The sequence below is a fragment of the Hyperolius riggenbachi genome, chromosome 3 (assembly GCF_040937935.1).
Source record: "Hyperolius riggenbachi isolate aHypRig1 chromosome 3, aHypRig1.pri, whole genome shotgun sequence".
Classification (NCBI taxonomy): domain Eukaryota; kingdom Metazoa; phylum Chordata; class Amphibia; order Anura; family Hyperoliidae; genus Hyperolius; species Hyperolius riggenbachi.
The window spans coordinates 443,852,010-443,875,586 of NC_090648.1; the positions used below are offsets into that span (position 1 = coordinate 443,852,010).

At 44.8% G+C, this 23,577-nt stretch overlaps 1 protein-coding gene across 1 annotated transcript in view; it reads left to right on the forward strand.

The window, feature by feature from the left end:
* Nucleotides 1–1,559: 1,559 nt before the first annotated feature.
* The window catches only part of HARS1 (histidyl-tRNA synthetase 1), a 42,369-nt gene continuing 20,351 nt past the window's right edge, over nt 1,560–23,577 (forward strand). The window contains exons 1-5 of the mRNA XM_068277805.1: nt 1,560–1,696; nt 13,363–13,452; nt 14,268–14,387; nt 16,077–16,172; nt 22,381–22,506. Of these exons, the coding sequence (XP_068133906.1) occupies nt 1,607–1,696; nt 13,363–13,452; nt 14,268–14,387; nt 16,077–16,172; nt 22,381–22,506 (522 nt within the window). The 5' untranslated portion in view covers nt 1,560–1,606. The remainder of the gene's footprint in view (nt 1,697–13,362; nt 13,453–14,267; nt 14,388–16,076; nt 16,173–22,380; nt 22,507–23,577) is intronic.

Consider the following 23,577-nt stretch of genomic DNA (forward strand, 5'->3'; position numbering starts at 1 on the left):
TGCAGAGTGCAGGGGGACCTTAGGGGGGTTTGGGATAGCAACAGAGGCTGGGCTGTATAGGCAGATCCAGCCTCTGTATGCAGATAATATTCTTCAAACCCACTTCTCCTGTGTCTGGGGCCGCCACGAGCACTGTACCACTTGCTGGCACATGTAGTGATGTCACTATATGCACCAGTGTCACCTGTGGTGACGCCAGACACAGGAGGACAGGAGTCGTGGCAACAGACAGGTGATAAATCAGCACTCACCATGGGCAAGGGGGAGGACCCATACACTTGGAGAGACATCATCCAAGCATCCGCCGGTTGTTAGGGGATCGAATGTCGCTACCATGTACTCAATCAAGCTCTTGCATCCGAGATTTTCCAGCACGGCTTGATCTTGTTGTGTCACTGACTCTCTTCTGATTCAATAGAATCATCAAATCCGAAGGTCGATCAGCCATACTGGGGACACAACACCTATACTGAGGGGAGGACGTTACCACCTATACTGGGGACACCTTACGATCTAAAGTATACTGGAGACACCTTACTACTTATACTGGGGAATCCTTACCAACTATACTGGCGGAACCTTATTTACTTATGGGACATCTTGCCACCTATACTGGGAGGTTGGTACCCACATATTGCTATATAGTGGTGGCTCCACCCACTTTGCCTCAGAGGAGCTCACAATCTAATCCTACCATAGTCATAGTCAATATTATGTATCATACCACATTATGTATTTATTTAGCGCTGACATCTTCTGCAGCACTTTACAGAATACATAGTCATGTGACTGACTGTCCTTAGAGGAACTCATAATCTAATTCTACGATAGTCATATGTCTACTATCCTACCATATTATTATTATGTCGATATATAGCACTGACCTCTTCTGCAGCACTTTACAGAGTACATAGTCATGTCACTGACTGTCCTCAGAGGAGCTCACAATCTAATCCTGCAACTGTCTAGCTGTCACGCTTACTACTTTCCTTTTATTTATTTATTTATTTATTTATTTTTTTGGGGGGGAGGGGGGGGGGTGTCTGTGGATAATCAGCACCGGGTGTCAAATGCCCTAGGTACGCCACTGCTCCCAACTTTTTGAGATGACAAAGAGGGACCCTTAAGCCACGCCCTGTCACACCCCCTGATCACACCCCTGTCACACATACCATGAAGATTTCATAAGAAAAATATGTTTTATAATTCAACCCACACTCGTCCTTTCTATCTGGTTCATTTTCCTTCATATTAACATTTTAAAGTTAGTAATATATCAATTTAAAGGATGGAAATAAAGTTTAGAGTCAATCAAATACTTTTTTTTCGTAGAGAAATATATATATTTACATAGAAAGAGGGACAAAGTCCTGAAAGAGGGACAAATGAGGAGGAACGAGGGACAGTTGGGAGCTATGTAATATCAGGCTAGGAAGTCAGTGGGCAGATACAGGACATCCCAGAATGGTCGCACATCTGCTGGAGAGAAGAGGGATGGCAGCTACATTCTCCTCAGCCAGTGCAGCACTGTACATGACGTCAGCCATCCCTCTCCCGGCAGCATTGCGCATGTGTGACACTCACGCCGGCTTCTGTAGCGGCGAGCATGGCGGACAGAGCAGAGTTGGAACGGGAGGTAGCGCTGCAGGGGGAGAAAGTGAGGAAGCTGAAGCAGGAGAAGGCCAGCTCGGAGCAGGTGAGGTGAAAGGCCGGGGGCTGCAGTGAGTGTGCGGGCCAGAGGGGGGCGCGGGGAGCTCTGCCAGTCACCGGGGATGCACAGGCCCTGCCCGGGAAGGAAAGTGCTCAGTGTCTCCCCTGGTATTGAGAATAGCAGAGGAGAGAGTACAGGAGGCAGTATTACCGAATAGCGAGGCTTCCCTATGGCCACCATGGCTGTCAGAGGAGCTGTCATCTGTCTCCAGTGCTGCCCATTCATTGCTCCCTGCTGTGCTGGATGGGGGTAGGAGCCTCTTCCTATTACAGCTGTGTCAAACTCAAATACAGTACTAAGTTCCCTGCTGTCTAATGGCCCCCTCATTCACACTACACAACGCAAGCACGAACACGATTTAGTGATTGCGTTGCCATCGCATGGTCAACGCACGGAATGCATGTCAGGGATCGCTAGAGCGCGGACGCTGGCAGCCGTACCCATCGGGAAACGTGTGCGTCGTGCGATTTTATGTCCCCAGAAGCGTTACATCGTAACGCATGAGAACGCACACCTGTAGTGTGAATGGTAACATGAAAGTCTATGGACTTTCATGTTGCCATGTGGATCGTGCACTATGTGCGTTGCGTCAAAACTGACAGCGCAGCACATAGTGTGAATGAGCCCTTACAGTTCCTCTTGTTCCCTGGTGTCTAGTGCCCCTTCCCTCCTTATAGAGTTCCCTGACGTCTGTTTCCCACCTCCTCCCCTATACAGTTCCCTGGTGTCTAGTGGCCCCCCTCTCCTATATAATTGTCCGGTGTCTAGTAGCCCCCTCCCCTATTCAGTTGTCCGGTGTCTAGTAGCCCCCTCCCCTATACAGTTGTCCAGTATCTAGTGGCCCCCTCTCCTATAAAGTTGCCTGGTATCTAGTGGCCCCCTCCCCGATACAGTTGCCTGGTCTCTAATGCCCCCTCCCCATACAGTTGCCTGGTCTCTAATGCCCCCTCCTCATACAGTTGCCTGGTCTCTAATGGCCCCCTCCCCATACAGTTGCCTTGTCTCTAATGCCTCCTCACCTATACAGTCCCCTGGTGTCTAGTGGTCCCGTCCCTGCTCTATACAGTTGCCTGGCATCTAGTGGCCTCCTCCCTCCCTTATACAGGTGCCTGGTATCTAGCCCCCCCCCCCCCCCCCCTTTATACAGGTGCCTGGTATCTAGGGCCCCCCCGCCCTCCCTTATACACCTGCCTGGTATCTAGTGGCCCCCCTCCCTCCCTTATACAGGTGCCTGGTATCTAGTGGCCCCCCTCCCTCCCTTATACAGGTGCCTGGTATCTAGTGGCCCCCCTCCCTCCCTTATACAGGTGCCTGGTATCTAGTGCCCCCCCTCCCTCCCTTATACAGTTGCCTGGTATCTAGTGGCCCCCCTCCCTCCCTTATACAGTTGCCTGGTATCTAGTGGCCCCCCTCCCTCCCTTATACAGTTGCCTGGTATCTAGTGGCCCCCCTCCCTCCCTTATACAGTTGCCTGGTATCTAGTGGCCCCCCTCCCTCCCTTATACAGTTGCCTGGTATCTAGTGGCCCCCCTCCCTCCCTTATACAGTTGCCTGGTATCTAGTGGCCCCCCTCCCTCCCTTATACAGTTGCCTGGTATCTAGTGGCCCCCCTCCCTCCCTTATACAGTTGCCTGGTATCTAGTGGCCCCCCTCCCTCCCTTATACAGTTGCCTGGTATCTAGTGGCCCCCCTCCCTCCCTTATACAGTTGCCTGGTATCTAGTGGCCCTCTCCCTCCCTTATACAGTTGCCTGGTATCTAGTGGCCCCCTCCCTTCCTTATACAGTTGCCTGGTATCTAGTGGCCCCTCCCTCCCTTATACAGTTGCCTGGTATCTAGTTGCCCCCTCCCTCCCCTATACAGTTCCCTGATGTCTAATGCTCCTCTATACAGTTCCCTGGTGTCTAGTGGTCCTCTTTTGCAACACTGGAAAGTTCCTTTCTGTCTAGTGGTCGCCCTCGCACCCCTTAACAGCTCTGTGGTGTCTACTGACACCCATCCCTTAAGGCCCTTTTCCACTTGTGCTGGCTGAATCGTAAAGTCGCAAACCGCTAGCGATTTTACAATCGCTACGGTTTGCTTTTTAACATAGGAATCGCGTTAGGTCATTTCCACTACTGCGATTCGTTTTTTACAGGAACGCGAACGCGCAGCGGAGCGATATTTGCCGCGAAAATCGTGGCTGCAAACGTCGGGAAATTGCCGGCTTTGCGATTCAGCAATCGCTAGCGTTCAGCGTGAACGCTAGCGACTGCTAGTGGAAAAGGGCCCTTATGCAGTTCCCTGATGTCTATTGCTTCCCTAGCACTTGCAGGCTAAATTTGATAACTGAGGGCCAGATTTGAGTTTGACATGCATGTCCTATTATGTATGTCTGGTTCACAATAGGGGCAGATCCTGCCATAGGGACATCCAGCTCTTTCATTTTTCTCTCACAGTGAAGCTCAGGTGTAAAAAAAAAAAAAAAAAAAAAAAAAAAAAACTATCTATCTATCTATCTATATAAATATATTTGTTCTATTTTCTTCATATTTCTTTTCTGGTTCTTTGCACCTCTGTCCACCCTCTTTAAAAGTGATCATTTTGTCCCATGTAGAGAATAAACTCATGTATTATTTATGATCTATGACTATATAGTTAATGTGTATTTCTCATGTTCTCTGTTTAGAGTCTTTTGGGGTTGTTACTGCTGTTTGTGGCCATATTGAGGAGCTCACTTAGGCCAGGCTTACACAATACAATGCATGTTTTGATCGGGGAAACAGTCCGCATTTCCCTGATCGAAAATTGTGGAATGTATTATTTTACTGCATTGCTAAGCTCGATATCGTATTTCACAGCAGTTTTCTCTAAGCTGCCTCCTAGGCCTGAACGATATATTGAATTTGAACCGAAATGGCGATTCCCATGTCCACGATTTTGGAATCGTCAAAGCGGCAATTTTCGCTGTGATGTCATTTCCGCGTAGGGGAAGTTTGATGAAGCGGCTTCAAACTTCCCCCAGTCCCGGTGCATGTGGCCTGCAGCATCGGCAGTGTTGGATACGAATCCAACGCTGTCCGTCCTCTCTTGCGTCTGCCGGCTCATGGTTCCTGTACGTCACATGACATACAGGAAGTATGCCGTGCATTAGAGCCTGCAGGAGGCGAAGTGAATAGATGTGCATTGCTGGATGCCTGCTGGAAGGTATGTCCAGAACTGCCGCAGCTTGGAGGACAGAGGGGGCACATAGAGAGAGACACAGGGAGGCACAGAGAGAGACACAGGGAGGCACAGAGAGACGCAGAACGGGTACACAGACACCGCAAGCACAGAGAGAGACCCTGAGGGAGTGCAGAGAGAGACAGATTGGGCAGACACATGGAGGCAAAGAGAGACACAGAGCAGGCACACACACAGCAGGCTTAGAGAGAGACACAGAGAGAGAGACAGAGGGGAGACAGAGACACCCAAAGGGGGCACAGAGAGACACAGGGCAGGCACACAGACACAGCGGGCTTAGAGAGAGACCCCGAGGGAAGACAGAGAAACCCAGAGGGGACAGAGAGAGAGAGACAGACAGATGCGGGCACACAGACACCCCCATGTCAGTTCAACTCATTTTCCCCTGACCCCCTACAGTATTCCTTTTCATGAAGAAAATTGCTTATTTTTTACAATATTCATTTATAGATTTAGTCAGTGTTTACCCATTGTAAAATCTCTCCTTTTCCTGATTTACATTCTGACATTTATCATTGGTGGTGACCTCTTTAGCTCTAACAAGATCTGTATGGAATGTTCGTTTACTGAGAGCTCTATGCACAGAGGAAGATACTGGTTATTTGGCAGCAGTGATGTGGCGAACGGTTCGCCGGGTGAACATCTGTGGGGGGTTTACTACTTCCGGGTCGCTCTGACTCGTAGTAGTACGCCTGCGCTGCCCAGCGGAGCGCGTCCTAGATCGCGCTCCTCTTTCCGGGCACTCTGCGCATGAGCGTAAACCCCCCAGGGATTCAGAGATGTTCGCTGGCGAACGGTTCGGGAACTGTTCGCCACATCTCTACTTGGCAGTTGGAAAAAAAACTGTTATTTACCATAATGCAACAAGGTTCACAGACCGCAAACTGTCAGGTCATGACATTACACTGTGGGAGGGGTTTCACCACAATTTCCCCTATACAGCTCATCCATGAGCTCCCATCTCTGTTTGAACTGTGCCATGATGCTGACAGTTTGCTGTCTGTGAACCTCATTGCATTGTGGGAAATAATGGCTTTTTCCACCTGCCAGGCAAGCAATATCTCCCTCTGTGCAGAGAACTCTCAGTAACAAACATTTCGTAAAGATCACCTGGCAAAACTAAAGATGTCACCACCAGTGATACATTTCAGAAAGTTAATCAGGGAGAGGAAAGATTTTACAATGGGCAAACACTGACTAAATAATTTATAGAAAAAAAATAAGCAATTCATTATGTTGTTTTAACTACAGTTACCACATCATTGGACGTGTACTGCGCAGGCACAGTATGCACCTAGTGCCGTGCTCGCGCAGACTCGCCGATGGTAGGACCGGAGCTGCAGCGAGCGACCCAAAGGACTTCTATGGGCTTCGCTTTGGTAGTCCTTTAACTAGTTAACCACTTAAGGGTTTTTTTTCCTTAAAGAGAATCTGTATTGTTAAAATCGCACAAAAGTAAACATACCAGTGTGTTAGGGGACATCTCCTATTACCCTCTGTCACAATTTCGCTGCACCACGCCGCATTAAAAGTGGTTAAAAACAGTTTTAAAAAGTTTGTTTGTAAACAAACAAAATGGCCACCAAAACAGGAAGTAGGTTGATGTACAGTATGTCCACACATAGAAAATACATTCATACACAAGCAGGCTGTATACACCCTTCCTTTTGAATCTCAAGAGATCATTTGTGTGTTTCTTTCCCCCTTCTGCTCTCATGCACTGAAGTGTCAGGCTGTTTCTTCCTGCAGAGTGCAGACAGCTCTGCCTGTATGTAATTCCTCAGTATGTGAAAGCCCAGCCAGCTCAGAGGAGGATTTATCCAGCTTGTAAAAGATAAGAGAGAAGAGAGAAGCTGTCCTAATCTAAATAATACACAGGCAGTGTGCAGAGAGGGGCTTGGAGGGGGGAGATGCATCACAGAACCACAACACTGAAGAACTTGGCAGCCTTCCAGACACAGGCTGACAAGTCTGACAAGAGAGAGATAAGTTGATTTATTACAGAGACTGTGATAGCAGAAAGTCCTGCAGTAAGCCAGAACACATTAGAATAGCTTTTGGAACTTGTAGGATGATAAAAAACAGGATGCAATTTTTGTTACGGAGTCCCTTTAAAGCAAACCTGAACGGAAGATTAAAAGGCAAAATAAACATACACACATCACACTTACTTATCGTGTAGTCTACTGATCAGTCTTCTCTTTTGCGTCCTGTTTTCCAGTATGATCAATGTAATTCTCATTCCTCTATTTTGAAAATGGCCATTACCCTATAACCGCTTCCTGGTCAGCACACTGTTCAACTGTAATATCGCTCACTTGATCCATAGGAAAACATGGGCATTACCATCAGTTGTCCTTTGAGCTATAACTGACAGCAACTGATATATTTGAGAATCATTGTTAGAAGAAAATGGGCGGTACTTATCCGTTAGCCGGGCGCATCCTCTAGGTGGCGACAAAACTCCACCAGAGTTACATCTTTCCCTACTATCCATGTCGGCCTGGAGGGGGAATAGTAATTAGCGCCACCTGCCGGATGCGCCCGGCTAACGGATAAGTACCAAATGGGCTTCTGAGAGGAACTGATGGCGAGGTAAGTATGTAATATTCATTTGCAGGTACAGCATGCGTTTATTTTAAATCATTTTACTTGGTTCAGGTTTCCTTTAAGGATCAGAGAAATTTTCACCTTTCAGCGCTTCTCTTTGATTTGCTAATAACTTTATCACTACTTATCACAACAAAATGATCTATATCTTCATTTTTCACCACCAGTTAGGCTTTCTTTGGGTGGTACATTTTGCTAAGAATCATTTTATCCTAAATGCATTTTAACAGGAATAATAAGAAACAAAATTGAAAAATGTATTATTTCTTAGTTTTTGGCCATTAGAATTTTAAAATAAAACGTTCTACTGTGGATACAACCCACACATTTTATTTGCCCCTGTTATTACAATGTTAAAAATATTTCCCTAGTACAATGTTTTAGTTGAAAATTAAAGAGAACCCGAGGTGGGATTTAATTATGTTAGTGGGGCACAAAGGCTGGTTGTGCACACTATCACCAGCCTCTGTTGCCCCATGGTGTGCCTCTAAGACCCCCCTGTGCGCGGCTAAACCACCCGCAGTGCTAGCGACACACAGCGTGTCGCCAGCACAATGTTTACCTATGCCGTGTCTGTTAGCGCCGCTCCCCCGCCTCCTCTGTATCGGCGCTACCCGCCCGCGTCCCTTCCCTCCCGCTGATTGGAGGGGGTCTTAGAGGCACACCATGGGGCAACAGAGGCTGGTGTTAGTGTGCACCACCAGCCTCTGTGCCCCACTAACATAATTAAATCCCACCTCGGGTTCTCTTTAAAGGGGAACTGAAGAGAGAGGTATATGGAGGCTGTCATGTTTATTTTCGTTTTAGACAATACCAGTTGCCTGGCAGCCCTGCTGATCCTCTGCCTCTAATACTATTAGCCATAGCCCCTGAACAAGCATGCAGCAGATCAGGTGTTTCAGTGGTTCAGACTTATAAGTCTGATCTGACAAGACTAGCTGCATGCTTGTTTCTGGTTTTAATCAGATACTACTGCAGAGAAATAGACCAGCAGGGCTGCCAGGCAACTGGTATTGATTAAAAGGAAATAAACATGACAGCCTCCATATACCTCTCTCTTCAGTTCCCCTTTAAGGTGTATTCTTTCAGTTTTACGTCCGTCACAAATTACAAGCCCATGTTTGCAAAAATAACAGTAATATACCCTCACGACATACTTATTACAAAAGCTCGGTCCCTGAGGTAACTATTTATGTATTTTTCTTTAAATGTCATTTTTTTAATATCTAAAAATATTTTATTTTGGTAACTATGGAAGAGTGGGGGAGGTAAGGGGTTAATTTTAATGTGAAATGTTTAGTGTGTAGTGTAATGTGTTTAGGGTGTAATGTACTTTTTGGCCACTAGATGTCCCCTCTAAAGTACACATAGTAACGCGTGTATGTGTTGCTTTCGTTATGATGACCGCAGGTATTTCAGTGATGCTGGCGATCATTGGCACTGGCACTTAATTGGTGAATGAGAGCTGTGTTCCCTTCACCGATCTCTGTACTTTTGGACGGTGACGAGAATGCGTGCAAGAGTGTGCACAACGGCGGACTAATATCTACATACTTATGACTTCAGATGAAGTCCTGCAGGGCGTAGATATACTGCATGCCGTGCAGTAACTAGTTAAAGGACAACTGTAATGAGAGTGATATGGAAGCTGCCATATTTATTTCTTTTTAAACTATACCAGTTGCCTGACTGCCCTGCTGATCCTCTGCCTCTAATACTTTTAGCCATAGACCCTGAACAAGCAGATCAGATGTTTCTGACATTGTCAGATCTGACACTATTATCTTCATGCTTGTTTCTGGTGTAAGTCAGACACTACTGCAGCCAAATAGACCAGCAGGGCTGCCATGCAACTGGTATTGTTTTAAAAGGAAATATGGCAACCTCTGTATCCCTCTTATTACAGTTGTCGTTTAAGCCTTTCCACGTCACAGGAAGGAAACTGAAATCTCCCTAACTGGAGCATCAACATCAATAAGACAGGGGAAGGGCAGACATCTATGTCAGGCTAGGATCACACTAGGCAGTGAAGAAAACCATGCGGTTTCTACATTTTGTGCTTCTACTTTTTTGGATGCACTTTTGTTTGTGTTTCCATTTTTGGTGCGTTTGCTTTTTTTTTTCAATAGCTTCCATTTTCAATGGAGTAAAATGCAGTATCATACTTATTTAATGCAAACTGTGTTCCAGCAGGAATACAAGTATTTTTACAGTATGCCATAGACAAGCAATATTTTATTTATATGACAGAAACGGTGTCAGTAAAAGAAGATCAGTATTTACTGATTGCAAACCTAGGATAAAGAACAGGGTGAATGCAGTCACTGCAGACCTGTTTAGATTTCATTCCTTTGCTTTGTTACATGTTAGCTTATAGACTGCAGTGCTTCATTCCTTTGCTTTGTTATGTTAGCTTATAGTCTGTGCAGTGCGTCATCCAGGCTTCTTTCACTTTCCAGTTCTCTGGTTATCAGTGGTGTAATGCAGGCTGGGAGTTTCATCATCCGTCCAGCCTTGTGAGAAGGGCTGTTGCTGAGCAGAGCACTGCTGTGATGCTTCCACTGAGAGGAGGTAGTAATTATACTATCAGTGAAGGCTTATGAAAGGTTAATAAGGACTGTACTTGTCTGCTGTATTGGTGGTAGGTGTGTGCTAAGCGTAAAACACCAAAGCGTTTGTATTCATTTAAATTTACAATGGGAAAATAGCTTACGCAGCCCAGCAGATTAACACTTTATTATGATGCATTTACACAGAGCTGACCTCTACCTCGGTACCGATACAGAATACATAGTAATGTTACTAGCTGCCCCCAGCAGGAGTCTGATTGCCATATTTACCGGTATTACATGGTTGCCACTATTGGCTAGAATGGAATTCAGTGGAAAATAGGTGATCCAGAGCTCCATAAAGGGAGTGGAGCTTTGAATCACATTATCCTATATACTAAACGAAGGATGTAATTATACATAGACACACCTGCGCATGCACCACAACCGGACCAGGCCACACTGACTAAACCACCGCCCATAACACGAACGATACCGTTATCTTGTCACCTCCCCACCTCTCACCACGCCCATCTGTGGCAGCTGCAGCTTAATTGGTGGCTGGGGAAGGGGGGAGACCACAGCAATGCAGGCGGAGGCTTCTGAAGAGCTTTGGCAGTCTTCAGAAACATGACATCATTGCATGACATCATACTGTGGGAGGGGTTTCACCACAATGTCAAGCCATACAGATGTCCCTGATGAACTATAAGAGAAAAGTTAAAGGGCAACTGAAAGGAGAAGAATATGAAGGCTGACATACTGTATTTGTTTCCTGTTAAAGCATACCTGTTGCCTGGCAGCCCTGCTGATCTATTCGGTTGCAGAAGTGTCTGAAGTACACCAGAAACAAGCATGCAGCTATCTTGTCTGATCTGACAATAACGTCAGAAACACCTGATCTGCTGCATGCTTGTTCAGGGTCTATGGTTAGAGGCAGAGGATCAGCAGGATAGCCAGGCAACTAGTATTGCTTAAAGGAAATAAATATGGCAGCCTCCATATCCCTCTCATTTCAGTTGTTCTTTAAAGCTGTCTCGTGTGAAAGGGGGTCTTGGCTGCTGATTGGGATGAAGTTTAATTTCCTCTTGGAGTCTGATAAGTCTTAAGGTAGCCACACACCAAACAATTAAAAGATCTAATTTTTTCACCAATTCAATAATTTCGATTGGTTGTCCCAAAAAATTTGTGAGCTTTTCTTGGTTTTCGATCAATAAATCTGATTGAATTTCCCGTTTTCTTTCGATTTTTGGAGATTGGACATGTTGGAAATTTTAGACCAGCTTGTCAATTACTTGATGTATAGTTCCAATCAATTTTTTCTGAGCTTTCAATTTTTTATTCATTATTGGGGAAAAATTGGTCATAGGTGTGTGGTACATTGGTTAGATTTTTGAATTGTTGCAATCAGTCAGAAAAATTGATTGCTATTCTTGAATTGAACATATATTTGAAAATTGTGTGGTGTGGCCACCTTTAGAGTCTAATGGCCTGTGCACACGCTCAGTAACTGTCACTCGTTGCTGGTCGATCATCAGGGGGATAGTTTGGAAAATGAGGGCTTTACAGGCAATTCTGTTCAGCTGTAGGTGACCCATCTGCTCTGCTTAATGGATATGGGAAGAAGAACAGCAGAGTGGCATATGATTGAGTGACGTCCTATGACGTAAGTACTAGAGCAGTAAGCTTGTTTGATGATCCTTAATGGCAGGTCCCAAAATAATTGTGAGGCAGCTGTTCAAATGCTGGATTCTCACTTGACTGTGCTGACCAATTGCCTCTGCTGAGAGTTATCTGACAAAAATCACTCCATGCTTTTCATAGGCCCCACTCATTAAGGTGCATTTTCCATCACTGCTTGTAAAATGCATGGGGTGCTCTCTGCCATTGTTTTTGTAATGCACTTTGAGTGTATTTGAGAAAAGTGCTTTACAGATGCTGTAATGTAAACATGTAACACATTACAATGCATGCAGAATGTGAAAGTGGGGACAGGTCCTGAAGAGATAACCGTACTGTTTGAATTCTTCTCGGCAGAAAGCTTTATGAAGCAGTCCATGTCAATAATAGAAATATTGCTTTATGGATTTTGTTGTAAAAGTGGTGTGATGACTTGTCTCTCCCAGAATGATGAGTTGTGATCATTATGGGATTCTGTGCACTTTCTGTACACCTCCTGTCCTCACCCACCTCCTCTCCAGTGCAGCTATCATTTAAGTGTAGCTGTCATTTCCTTCCCATTATAACGAGTGCAGCTGTCATTTCCTTCCCCACAAGTGCAGCTGTCATTTCCTTCCCCACAAGTGCAGCTGTCATTTCCTTCCCAACAAGTGCAGCTGTCATTTCCTTCCCCACAAGGGCAGCTGTCATTTCCTTCCCCACAAGGGCAGCTGTCATTTCCTTCCCCACAAGGGCAGCTGTCATTTCCTTCCCCACAAGGGCAGCTGTCATTTCCTTCCCCACAAGGGCAGCTGTCATTTCCTTCCCCACAAGGGCAGCTGTCATTTCCTTTCCATTATAACCAGGGCTGTGGAGTCGGTACAAAAATCTTCCGACTCCTCAGTTTATGGAACCTCGACTCCGACTCCAACTCTTACTCCGGGTACCCAAAATGACTCCCACTCCTCGGCTCAGAGTCCTTAGTCTAATACTTAACAGGGCTGTGGATTTTTACAAAAATCATGCGACTCTGTTTATGAAATCAACGACTCCAACTCCGGGTGCCCAAAATTGCCCTGACTCCGACTCCAACTCCGACTCCACAGCCCTGATTATAACAAGTGCAGCTGTCATTTCCTTCCCATTATAACAAGTGCAGCTGTCATTTCCTTCCCATTATAACAAGTGCAGCTGTCTTTTTCCCCATTAGGGTTGATGCACATACCATTGTTATGCACGGACAGTGCACGGCACTATTACCCTTACTTCCACCAGCAGTACAGTGAGTTACGCTATTAGTTAGGTAATGGCATAACTCGCCGTACTGCTGGTGGAAGTAAAGGTAATATTGCCGCTGTCCGTGCAAACAATTTTACCCCATTTACGTGCATCAAACCCAATATAACAGATGCAGCTGTCATTAAATCCCATTATAACAAGAAGTGCAAGGATTAGATTGTAAACGCCTCTCAGGGACAAGACTACATACTCTGTAAAACACTGCGGAAAATGTCAGCGCTATATAAATGCCAAATATTATACACTTTTTAATGTTTTTATGTTATTCTTTGTATTTACTGTTTTTTTTGTTTATCATTTATTTTTTCACTAGATCGCAGAAGAAGTGGCGAGGCTTCTAGAACTGAAGGCACGGTTAGGACCAGATGATGGCAAACACAAGTTTGTTCTTAAGACTCCCAAGGTAAAGTATTTGAGATGCCACAGTATATCTAAATGTCCTGCCCGGTGGCTGTTCTACCATCTTCTGCAGTACATTTCCTCACTAGAGTACTTGCACTATAATCCACAAGACCATGAAGACTGTTAGCAGTGATACACCAGCATATACTGCATTTGAGTTTGAGCTCCTTTGCATATGATATATGTTATTGGCATGGTTTTGCCTGAGCTAAATTTGAATTTTGGACAATTTGAAGATCATAAAAGAAGTAGAAATTACGGTACTACGCAATACTATTAATTTACAATACTATGATGGTAATATATAACCGTTTATACAAAAAATGAAGAAAACATGAACTGAAAATAAACTTATAAGAAAGTTAATTGTGTGTGTAGTACTTATTGTAAATAGAACGTTCCTGGAGTATCATATTCTTATTTTTTATTTAAAGACTGAATTTCGAAGACTGAATTCTAACAACAGGCATGTTAGTGTGATGCAAAATCTGCTTCATTCAGCTGCAAAACAAAAGAAATAATAACCTTTTGAACTTGTCAGAACTCTCCTGTTCATAGGTGTTTGGCAGCTTAATAGAAATGTTTTGGCTTCTCTTTGCTGTTTCACTGCCTAATTTGCATAGGTAAAAGCACAAAAAGGAAAAACAGGCACGTTCTTAGTAGGATTAGTGCTAAATGTACCTACAGTATGTTTAGCTCATCATATCACATGTTGGTTCTAGTAGGCTTCTAATACATACTGTATTCCTTGTGGTTGTTGTGAATCGAGGCTGTTTTAAGGTCATATTGATAATTCTGCTCTGTTGTTTTTTGCAGGGAACAAGGGATTATAACCCCAAACAAATGGCCATTCGAGAAAAGGTTTTCAGCACTATTATTAACTGTTTCAAGCGTCACGGTGCAGAGACCATAGACACACCTGTGTTTGAACTGAAGGTAAACTGGTTAGCATGCTTATATAAAAGTACCCACATTGCTCATTATTGATCACTTAGATTAACTAATTGACTGGTCCGTGTGGTGTGCTTTATGGAACTCCTTCACTGGTACCTTAAAGTACCGTAAACCTGAGATGGCAAGACAATTTTCACTTACCTAAGGCTTCTCCATGCCCCTGTATCTTGTCAGCTCCCTTGGTGTCCTCCCAGTCCGATCCATTGGACTGCTACAGCCAAATTAAAGTCCGCGGCCTCGGGCTACTGCACTTTTCTGGGTGCCTCCTTGATGGCCAGGAGCGTTCTGTGCATGCCCAGTTACAATTCTGTGTGAACTGCCCATGTACAGAGTGCTCCCAGCCACAGGAGCACAATCAAGGAGGCATTAGTAGACAAGTGAGCCAATCTGTAGCGGCACAACGGATCACACCGGGAGGACAGTGAGGGAGGTGACAGACTCCAGGGACCTTAGAAGGGACCTTAGAAGAAGCCCTAGGTAAGTAAAAATCCTCTGGCTTCCTCCCATCTCAGGTACACTTTAGAGACTAGTATTTTTTTCACTGCCATAGACCGAAATGTTAGTTTTGGCAACCGCAATCCCCGGTTTATAATTGAGCATGTATGCTGAACCTTACCTATGTTTCAGATTTCTCCCGTGAGGCTCCATTTTGCTACAGTAGTGGGTGCAACTTTAGTAAGTCGCCAACCTTTAACCTGGAGGTAGTAACTCTACGCATGCAGTCTGTCAATTCTGAACTCTGTGACGACGGTCTCCATTCTTTAGCAACCTTATGTGTGACGGTAGGGTGCAGGAGAACAGAGGCGTGGTCACAGCATTCAGAATTAACAGACTGCGCATGCGCCGAGCTACTACCTCCGGGTCAAAGGTTGGCAACTTACTAAAGTTGCAACCACTACTGTTATAATTCGGGCCTCTCGGGAGTAATATGAAACATACGTAAGGGTCAGCAAGTATGTCCTCACCTATGTATGGCCTCATCTTCACCCCTCACTATACAGCTCAGGTATCTTTTTTAAAGTAGGCCTGTAGGGAAAATAAGAGCCCCTGGAGGGTACTTACCTCAGGAGGGGGAAGCCTCTGGATCCTAATGAGGCTTCCCCATCTCCCTCCGCCTGTCCGATGCAGTACTGGCAGCCCCGAACACAGAGCCGCAACAATATTTACATTGCCTGCCTTGCACAAGCGCACTAGCTGCTCTCCGCTTGAGCTCCCGCGGAAATAGCCAAGTCCCATTGGGTCTGTTCTACTGCGCAGGTGGCTCAAATCTGTGCAGTAGAGGGGATCCGATCGGGCACAGCTGTTTCCAGACTGACTGAGAAATGGAACAATGTTTTCTACTTGATGAACCACACCTTTCCTGATTCAGTCCCATCTAGTAATTTGAGCTGTGCCAAAAAATGTGTGAGGACCGGAGTTTGACATTCCTATTCCTGTGATAGTCATTTTAAATTCAAGTAATCTAAAGAGTAGCTGTAAGCTGCAGGTTACAAACTATTGTAAACGGCAGACAGTATTCTGGCATCCCAGCAGCTCTAACAGAAGCACCAGGTACACATGACCTGGCATTTTGTTCTACTCAAGCTCCCATCTAGAGAAATAATTATTTTAGGTATTTGGCTTTATTAACGCTTTGTTTGTATTTATATGCGGTCTGGTTTTGCATTTCAGGAAACTCTTACTGGAAAATACGGAGAAGATTCCAAACTTATTTATGACCTGAAGGACCAGGGTGGTGAACTGCTGTCTCTTCGTTATGATCTCACTGTATCCTTTTATAGCTGAATAAACTAGAATCCTGATGGATGAGGAGGGATCAGCAGTGAGATACACAAGATGTACATTTTTACCTGTGTGGACAAATCACTGTATTGAAATGAAAAGGAAAAACGAAATGCTAACACTTTTGTATAGAGCTTTTCTGCAGCCACTAAGGGCACACTCAGTAGGCCACCCTGGAGATTTAGGGGGCCAACTCTTGCCCAATGACTACTTATTGGTACTGGCTTCAAGGCAAATTCACACAGATGACTCTAGCTCAGACCTTGGGGAAGATTCCTATAGCAGTTGTGCTGTCTGTTGTTGGTATACTCTGCTGCCAATAGTGTAATACATGGGAATATTCCCCAAGGTTTGAACTACAGTTGCCCTTGCAGATCGGTCTTGGCTCCTTGATCACTTTTGGAACATAATTAATTGTGGCCTACTGAATGTGGGTTGTTTACTGTAGGTACTGGAACCAGCCAGAAATTTAACCTTGGTCTCCAACATTAAAGAGGAACTGTAGTGACCTATAGTAGAATGCAGTAAATCATTCTGTATACCTACTTTTATTGTAATTTTCCTGGTTTATCAGAAACACTTCCCATATCTGTACATTGCTGTTTATTGGTATATAACCCCTGCCCTCCCAGTGAGGCTTGGCCTAGGCTGATTAGATGTGTAGAATTCTCACCCTCAGAGCATTCTGGGAGACTCTTGTATTATTTTGGCTGGCTTCAGATCTCTCAGTAAACAAACATTCCTAGAGATTACCTGACAGGACTAAACATGTTTCCGCATGTGTGATATATTTCTGAATGTAGATCAGGGTGTGAAAAGATTTTACAATGCGCAAATACTAAATAGTTTATGAATAAATATTGTTTTTAATTTTATTTTTCACGTTTTTCTCTTTTATTTTTAAAGTTTCTCTTCAGGCCCGCTTTACACTGGCAATACATGACCCTATTTTACCTCAGGGTAACACAACGACAATGAAGGTGTATGGGGCCTAGCACACTTACCGCGCCCTGTTGGCACCGGAAGCTTCCGAATCGCCCTTGAACCGATGCAAAGTCTGCAGCGCGTTAGCTTATGACTTCCATGGCGACGCAACAGCAGCGAAAGTCAATGGGTGACGCAAGAATTTAATCGGCGGGAGCGCGCTCCCACTCAGTACGTCACTGAGCGGGGGGGGGGGAGGGGCAGTAGCGCTATGCATATGACCCTGTCAGCAAACTCTGCCACAGGGTCATATGTTTGTCAATTTTTGCGTTGCGGTGAGATGCGTCAGGAGCTTCCCATCCCCACCGTAATGCAAAACATAGCTGTAAAACCGGCCTTATAACGTAAACCAGAGACAAGTAAACTTTAAACGTTTTATATATACCTGGGCTTCCTCCAGCTCCATCCACACAGATTGCTCCCACACCGCCGTCCTCAGTCAGGTCCCTCTTAGGTACCGGGTCACACAAGTTCGGCCAGCCTGCGCGAGCACAGTGCCGTCTCACGCAGGCACAGTACTATTCTCCGACGGAGGGCGCGCACTGTGCATGCTCCGACTGGACGAACTTACGGGACCCGTTAACGAAGACTGAGGACGGTGGTGTGGGAGCGATCTGTGCGCATGGGGTCGGAGGAAGCCCCAGGTATGTATAAAACGTTTAAGTTTACCCGCCTCTGGTACACTTTAACGTTGGTGTCTTTATCCAGTGCACTATCCAGCTGCACATACAATATTTGTCAGTGGTTTTTTTTTTTATGTTGTGAATGATTTCGACAGTAAAAGGTCAATGGGTTATCAGAAAATACTAAAAATTCTATTGAATGAAAACTGTATATGGACCTACAGTTCATCCATAGTTGAATGTCTTTTTATATTGACTTTGCTTCACTAACTGACCACCCAACCTGGTGGAATTGCTAGGTCAGTGTTTTTGAATGAACATGTTAGCACCAGATATAGCTGCTGGACCTTCAGAGGCTCCTGCCGCCTTATCACACATTGATTTCATGTGTGCATCATTCTGTGTGTAACAGTGACAGTGCTTTATCAGACATGCACAGGCCTCTGTCTTCCCAGCTGGAACCATGTTACTATTACAGTTTATCATTGCTCCTCTGACTTTGCTGGATTATTATTATGTTTTATCTATATAGCACCAAAATCTTTCATAGCTCTGTATATACTACAAAACCTACAATAGTGGGGAGCAAAGATGCATGAGAAGTTCAACACATTGTACAGTCAGGACAAACAGCAACACAAGTACTATTAAATACAAATGTGTAGTTTGAGACATCACTAATACTGGTTCCAGGGCTGTGGAGTTGGAGTCGTGGAGTCAGGCAATTTTGGGTGCCTGGAGTCGGAGTCGGGAAAAAATGCACCGACTCCTAATGAATTTGTAACTGTAATTAAAATAGAAAATATGATAAAAATTTTCTATTTTTCAGATAATAGTCATTAAAAATAATGTATATATACAGTATATATACAGTAATAGCTGTGCTTAGTCCACAAAAATGAAATAAACCAATCAAAGTTAGTTACTTGTGCTGCTTCAATAAAACAGTCCCCGTATTTTTAAGGTCAGATATACACATCTGATTGTGACTGTATATATGATGTGTACACAGGAATCTCTTATATATACTAAATAACATCTATGCTGTAAGAATAAAGCCTGATGTGTAGCTGTGTCACTAATAGAGATGGTCAATGCGATGGAAATAATTCTGCACTGATGCTGATTTATGCAAATGTATGCACTCCCTTTGCTGATGAAATCAAATAATTTGATATGTTAAAATTTGGTTTGGTGACTACAAATTAAAGGGTACCTGAGACGGATGAAAAGTAAAGTGTTATACATACCTGAGGCTTCCTCCAGCCCCCTTCGGGCTAATTAGTCCCTCGCTGTCCTCCACCACCCGTATCTTCTGATATGAGTCCTGGTAATTCAGCCAGTCAGTGCTGTCCGGCCGCATGCCGCTCCCACAGCCAGGAACATTCTGCACCTGCGCAATAGTGCTGCACAGGTGTAGTATGCTCCCGGCGGCGGAGTGTGTGCATGCGCACTACGCCCGACTGGCTCAAGTACCTGGACTCATAGCAGAAGATCCAGGTGGTGGAGGAGGACAACGAGGGACTGATTATCCTGAAGGCGGCTGGAGGAAGCCCCAGGTATGTATACAACTTTAATTTCATCTGTCTCAGGTTTACTTTGTTACACCGTAGTACTATACTCTACATATGCACTCTCCACAGAGCTGCAGGGAATCCACTGAGAATGCTGTGCACATTGAACACAGAGGTGTTGTCTGTCACCCATAAACCTTGTTCAGATTGTGCATGAAGAATGTGTAATAGAGGAAGAATCTCCTCATTCCCCTGCAGAGTACCTGCACATCATTCTTACATGTACCCACACTTACATTGCCTAGGGCCTGATATATGTTCTTTGTTCCGGTTTGTACCTTTTACAAATACTCTTACCAAGGACTAGTTTTAGTCTAAAGGGAATAAATATAGTAGTCTACATATCCTTCTCACTTCAGTTTACTTGTAAAATTCCTAAGCGTTGGCAGTTAAGAGACGAATTTCATGTTACATACTTTTAATCAACAAAATTGTAATATGCAAATTAGAGGAGTCGGAGTCGAGGAGTCGGAGTCGTGGAATCCTAAACTGAGGAGTCGGAGTCGGTGGATTTTTGGACCGACTCCACAGCCCTGACTGGTTCATCTGATAAAATGCAACAAACTGGAAACACTAAGGGGAGGTTCCAGCCCTTGCAGTGAACAATATTTCCATTATATCAGTTCTCATGGAGAGAAGCAAAAATCTATTAACCCTTCGCACTCTCGCATGCAAATGTTCAAACAAATGCATTCACAGATTCACTCATCCAGGCACAACTGTTATCCCTACAGCTAAGTTAAAAGCCGGGGTTTTAGTTCACAGAAGAATGCATTCTTATGCTTAGTCACCTATACTGCGCAGAAGTACCCAGGTAAACATAGGCGTCCTAACTCTGGCCCTGTAACATGCATAGTGCGGACATGCAAACACATTCATTGCATCAAACCTATCAATGGATTAGGAGCACACATCCTGACGTCCTCTCCTGGGACAGACAGTGCATCTTACCAATCGCACAAGGGAGCTAACGTTATGTGTCCATGTGCACCATGCACATACACCAGCATAAGCTGTGTGCATGCTGGCAAACACATACAGGGGAAGGAGGGAGTGCACTGGATTAGACCCTAGCCACAGGGGTCAGTAACAAGAAAAAAATACATATATCCAGGCACATCTCCTCTAGTTAGGACATTAAATAAGTTATTAAGGAAAGGGAGGTGCTGAAGGGGGTGTGGCTAGAAAACAGCAAAAATCTATTAACCCTTCGCACTCTCGCATGCAAATGTTCAAACAAATGCATTCACAGATTCACTCAGCTTTTAACTTAGCTGTAGGGATAACAGTTGTGCCTGGATGAGTGAATCTGTGAATGCATTTGTTTGAACATTTGCATGCGAGAGTGCGAAGGGTTAATAGATTTTTGCTGTTTTCTAGCCACACCCCCTTCAGCACCTCCCTTTCCTTAATAACTTATTTAATGTCCTAACTAGAGGCGATGTGCCTGGATATATGTATTTTTTTCTCATGGAGAGAAGGCCTGATAATGCTTTTGGCGTTTAGTTATGTGTTTTTTATCTACAAAAAGACATGATGATTGTAAACTAGGTCACCCTGGAAATATTTGATGTTTTTGAATCCTTAAAGAGACTCGGAGATCAAACAAACTACAGCTCTGATACTTACCTGGGGCTTCCTCCCACCCCATAAACACGTCCCATGCCGTCCTCCCGCGGTCTGCCGTTCAGCCGCAGTGAGCCCCGGTAATAGGCTCAGTCGATGCCAGTCAGGATCTACTGCGCACGCGCAGACCTCCCACCCATGTGCAGTAGACCCGGACTGACGTCACTGAGCCTGTTACCGGAGCTCACTGCGGCTGAACGGCAGACCGCGGGAGGACGGCGTGGGACTTGGACACGTTTATGTGGTGGGTGGAAGCCCTGGGTAAGTATCAGAGCTTTAGTTAATTTGATCTCTGAGTCTCTTTAAGGCTGGGAGCACACTTGTCTGCGCAAAAAATAAAGGACCCATTCACACGTACGATTGCCAAACGCTAACAATAAGCGCTAGCATTTTGTTGCAGCAATTTCTATGTGGTAATTGCGTATTTTTTACTGGACATTGTCACGATTTTTAAGCAATTGCAATTCGCTATTGAAATACATTGTAATCGCAATCCCTCTAAAACTGGGAAAAAATGCTGCATGTAGCACCTTTGTGTTTAGTCCCAATCGCCACCGATTGCGAAGCTAGAAAGCGCTAGTGATCACCAGCGATTTGGTAATTAGCGGGCATTCTGTGATTAGCGGTAAACGCCCGCTACTCACCCAAGTGTAAATGGGCCCTAAGGCTTGTGCGTTTCTGTATTTGTCTCTGTAGTCACGTTTTTGGATTTGTTTTGGTATACCTTTGTGTTTTGCATATGTTTTTCACATTTAGCGTTTTGATAACCTGTATTTTCAGCAAGTGGAAAAGAAATGCATTACTAGATCCATTTTTACTAAAACACATGAAAACGCATGCCTTTAAGGCTCCATAGGAAAATTAAGGGCTACCTTAGTGCTGGCACAAATTTTAAAACGGAGGGAGCAGGCATGTGTAGGATGCCCTCCCCTCCTCCGGTTGTCCTCAATCCCCATTCGTTACTTTTTAATAGGCATCCAAAGCTTTTTCCGGATCGGGGTGGTCGGTGACGCACGTCCTTGATCGCGCCTGCGCTCTTGCCACCAACCACCCTGACCCTAAAGAAGCTTTGGGTGCCTATTAAAATGTAACGGAGGGGGACAGATGACAACTGGGGGTGGGGAGAGCATAAGGAGAACATATGACACATGCCTGCTCCCACCGTTTTTACATTTCTGTCAGCTCTAAGGTATCTTTACGTATGCAGGAAATATATTCTTGGCTGAAGAGGTGAGTTTTCAACTATGGAAGGATACTGAGGACTGGTGTTGAGATGCACTGTTCTAACCGTCTTTACATCTGATATTAGGGGGAAAAGTGGTAAAACGAACAGTGACATTGCTGAGGAAGAAATGTATTTGTTGTATTCCTTAACGCTGCTGGTAGGTTCCATTCGCCCGTTACTTAGCAATGAATAAAATCACAAATATTAAGCGCTATCACATTGCTAAAGTCTACAGGAGGGACAACCCAGCTATGACCAGGGGCCGTTACCGGGAGTTCTACCAATGTGTGAGTATGACTGGCACCGCTCTCCTCGGTTGGATCCATTTTCTTCCTCTCTGACATAATTGTATACAGTGCTTAGAAGTAAAAATAGAGTATGGACGACCAGACTAGCCCCTTTTATTGTCCTCTTGTACCAGACGTAATCCTCAGATCAGTTTCCGAGCATCTGGGGAGTCTGTGTTGCACATTATTAGCATAGCTCTGGAACTTGTTATTTTAAGCCAAGTTCTGCTTCCATGTGTTTTATAATCACTGTGGGAACTTAGCTGGTCAGCTAGGTGCTGGCACCAGAGGGTTTCATGCATGGTAGCTCAAGCCACACACACATCCCTTGATCTGCACTGCATAGCGCACACTATACAGATGCATCGCTAGCCTGCAGGCTAGCGGTGGTGTCTGTTGCAATGCTGGATGGGGGTCAGAGGCTCAATAGAGCGCCACGAGGTGACGTCACGCAGTAGCTGGGTAGGTACAATGCCCTCAGCCGAATTGATCACCAGGCACAACAATGGCCAAGGAGGGTCCAGGGCTGCTGAACACACACTGCATTCCTGGCAGATGCGTTATCGGCTGCCTCAGCTAGGTTTCATCTGGTATGTGTTCAGGGCTTAAAGCTACATACACACTATTTTTCTCACACAAAATAATTTTTTGATTTCCCTCATTTGATAATTATAGACTATGTATAGGTGTCCCCTACTGTCATTGGCATCCACTCCAACGACGCCTGATATCTGTTGCTTCAGGAACTTCTTTTGATGATACCACAGCAGATATCTGGCTGCACCTGCCAGATCGGTGGCACTCCCATATTTTAAGTGTTAGCTGTTGTTGGCATTGTTGGAACCTCTGTATGTTTTTATTGCTGTCTGTGTCCTCACTGGAGAGATTCTGTTCTGTGACCCTGTCCTTGAGATTGGAAGTGAAGGAAATATTCTCAATGTGTACACTGAATGGGATAAAATTTTTACAGAAATTGACAATACCATCTTATAAGAATTGAGGGCCAATCATCCAAAATCAGCTAGCAGCTGTGGCAATGTATCAGCTGCTGGTTACTTGCCACCCAGTTTG